The sequence below is a fragment of the Pinus tabuliformis genome, chromosome 2_1 (genome assembly GCF_031772625.1).
Source record: "Pinus tabuliformis cultivar Carrire ecotype Pingquan chromosome 2_1, CPIR1, whole genome shotgun sequence".
Lineage (NCBI taxonomy): Eukaryota > Viridiplantae > Streptophyta > Pinopsida > Pinales > Pinaceae > Pinus > Pinus tabuliformis.
In genome coordinates, this window is record NC_142299.1 from 304554296 (window position 1) to 304557800 (window position 3505).

The following is a 3505-nucleotide window of genomic DNA, read 5'->3' on the forward strand; positions in this document are numbered from 1 at the left end:
AGGAGAAAAGTGATCATTCGAAAGGAAATCTCATGCACAGAACATTTGTGGAATCTCAGCCTAACTTTGTAAGTACATATATATGCATGAAAAAATTTCAACTATGGAAGATGTTAAAAATCTTCATCTCGAATATTTTACCTACTAATCATATATTAACAATAATTATGTAATAAAATAATTTGTAATTATATTACAGTAAAAGTTAACTTATACGGAATTTATTAAAAAAAACACATTTATGGAAAAGTAGCTCCTTCAAACTGGGTATTGATCCTAATAAGTCCAATTATCAATATAAGAACATACAGCATCAACCGCGCATCTTCTGACAGTGTGACAGTTCTTGATGGATATACTTCAGACTGAGTTCCTTTTGTAGCTGACCTGAGTGCTCATAATTAAGAAAAAACTAAGATTAATTTAATCAATCGTCATTAAGTAACTATTTATGTTGGATGTCACAGTATCTATATCAGATCAATGTTTGCTATTCACTCACAATTCGATTGTGCATCATAGCATAACAGGTACTCTAGCTGTTGTCAATGGCCATTTCTGACGGTTACACAGTGCAGGTTTGTAATTTGTCTCCCAAAGCAACGGTCAAGGATGTTCAGCAGTTTTTCTCATACTGTGGCACAGTAAAGAACGTAAAATTACAGAGGTGGGTGCTGGATTTCTGGTCTGAGTTTCATGTGAAGGTGCTTATTTCTTATTTCTATAATTACCTATTTTGTATAATAGTTGTCAACTTGGGTTGGGTTTTATCAGAGTTGCAGAGCACTGTACTATTAATAATTTGTTGAGTATTACCTATTAGAGTGCAGTCATATAATTTGATCAGTATTACCTAAATTGTACAATAGTTTCCAACTTGGGTTTTATCAGAGTTGCAGAGCACTGTGCTATCAAGATTTTGTTGAGTAATAGAGTGCAGTCATGGAATTTGTTTGAGTATTACCTATTTTTGTACAAAGTTTTCAGCTTGTGTTTTATCAGAGTTGCAGAGCACTGTGCTATTAAGATTTTGTTGAGTAATAGAGTGCAGTTTCAATAATTTTTTGCGTTATCAAATTAGAGCAGTGATTTATGGAATTACTTTAATTAGCTAGGAAATCACAAGCCAGGTAGTAGTCCTGGTGTATATTTTTGCTGCTAAAACTGGAGAACGCCCAAGGATTTGTATTGATGTACATAGGTGTGTAAAACTGGCCAAAAATAACCCCTAATATTATGTTCTTTTGGGTGGTGACAGGGCTGGACAGTGGACACAAGTTGCTTTTGTGACTTTCCAAGAACCTTCTGCTTTAGAAACGGCTGTGCTTCTGAGTGTAAGCCTATGATTTTCCTAGACTGTGTTTTGCAATTAGAAGGTTCAAAGTATCATTCAGACTGGAGATGGCATTCTGGATATAGTTTTGGTTTATTAGGATTAAGCTATTATCTTGTATCTCTTAAAAATATTAAGGTAAAAATGTGGATTTTTAATGTTTTTGGCTTTTTGAACAGGGAGCAACAATCCAAAATCAGCAAGTGTGTATAGTGCCATGGGGAGGATCAGAGGAGGCAGTTAATCGTTGGAAAAAGCACATGATGAAATTTCATGAAGACGGCAATACATTAGGAGTATTTTCAATTACTTACTTTCCTCAATTTTTAAATTTCTTTTACAGTTTGGGACAATGTTCAAATAAATTCAAAAAGAGATATGCTCCTAAAATCACACTAGTACTGCACTTAGACTTTGCTTACCCTGCCATAGTCATTCTTATATCAAATCAATTGAATCACCTTCTATGATGGTTACTGAATATTTTACATATCAGATCCTTCAATTTTGATTTTGAGGGTTTTGGTAGAGGAGTGGCATTCATGGTCTCTGTATATGTTTACATGTCTGATCCTTCAAGGCTTTGGTAGATGGGTGGTTTTCATGGGCAAATTGAAGTAGTTTTCTTTTTATTGAATAGTTCAAACTTCAAAATGATCAAGATTGGATCCTGTAGATTCCCTCAAAGGTCATTTACTCAACACCCAAGTGCTGAACCCTCAAATGAAAACCTGGAATGAGATTTTTCTTGTGAAAATAAGGGCAACATATGGAAACAAATTTCGCTTCAGAATTAGCTTGATTTTTTTTTACTGTGCTGTAAGAAGAAGAGTCCTAGTTTTGATTTTAAGTCAAAAACCGAGTCTCTAAATAACCAAATATACACAACAGGAAGACCTTGCTCTTGAAATTGGGTTGTTTAATTATTTTACGTTTCCATTTTTTTGGTTAGAATTATGAGTAATATTGTGATTTTGATTATTTAAAATATATTTTTGACTATATGAATATAGATTCAGAACTTTAGAAACCCTAAAGCATCCAGATAGTGCAGATTTGAGTTGTAAGTCTAACAAACATCTACTAGATTTGAAGCAAGAGAAAGAAAGAAAAAAAATGCCCCTACAAACTCCAAAACTTAAAAGAGTGAGACTAAAAATTGAAAATCTACTCATTCCTTTTAGTTATTTTATTATTTTTTATTATTTTAGAAAGCCAAAGTATTTAGATTGAAAAAGTATTAGCCTGTGTTAACAACAATGTTATTAGACAGTTGAAGTCCTTGATAAACAACTGAGCATATTTCTTCCTTTTGCTGACAGGCAACAGAGATGGTTACAACAATGCTTTCCAAAGGATATACCTTAGGAAAGGATACATTGAGTAAAGCCAAAGAGTTAGACGAGAAGTATCAAGTCATGGACACTGCTGCAGCAAAGGTGGCAGATTTTGGCAAGTTCTTCGGGGAGATTTTAGTTACAGCAGGAACAGCAGCTGTCAACAGCAGTTATTTTGCAACAGGAGCACTGATGGTTGCTGGGGTTCTTGACAGGGCAGCCAGAGCTGCCGCTGATTTTGGTAATAGGAAAAACGCAGTAAAGAAATAGTTCTAATAAAATGCTGCTTGTCTCAATGTTTATTTGTCTCATAATTAACAACAAAATGGTGTAACTTCAGTGCTATAGACGCGCGAGTGAGTTACAGCTTAGAATGTTGAGAATATTTAAAAGTTGCTTCTGTGGAATATGTCAGAACCAATATGCCAGGGATGGTTGGCAATGGTTTAAAGAATCTAAGCTGGAATTAGAGTCAGGGCCCTCTTTATACTGTAAATATGTGCTTTTGCATGTAAGGATATGTTCCATTTATGAGATTTTTTATGCATTAAATGTTGGACCATATGGGCGATTTTTCATGCAATATTGGGCTCTTATTTTTCATGATTGGTATGAGAGCTAGCATCTTTGTTGTTGCTGATTCTTTAGAGAGAATTTGTTCCTTGTGTTTAAATTTTTTGTTTTGTTTTTTTTTTTTTTTAATAAAATATATTTGATTTTATAAATTTGATAAAATTAAGAAAAGATTGTAGGAGTGAAAAGTTTGTGTAATTTAATTTATTACTAGAAAAAAAAATTCATGCTTCTGTGTAATTTGAAAATAATTTTAAATATA

At 33.4% G+C, this 3505-nt stretch overlaps 1 protein-coding gene across 1 annotated transcript; it reads left to right on the forward strand.

Moving 5' to 3' along the window:
• The first annotated feature begins 463 nt into the window (after positions 1-463).
• Positions 464-3230, forward strand: LOC149200023 (binding partner of ACD11 1-like). Its single transcript, XM_089402575.1, has 4 exons — positions 464-667; positions 1259-1334; positions 1513-1629; positions 2656-3230. Exons 1-4 carry the CDS (start codon positions 549-551, stop codon positions 2938-2940), a joined length of 597 nt encoding a protein of 198 aa, XP_089258701.1. The 5' UTR covers positions 464-548; the 3' UTR covers positions 2941-3230.
• The last annotated feature ends 275 nt before the right edge of the window (positions 3231-3505 follow it).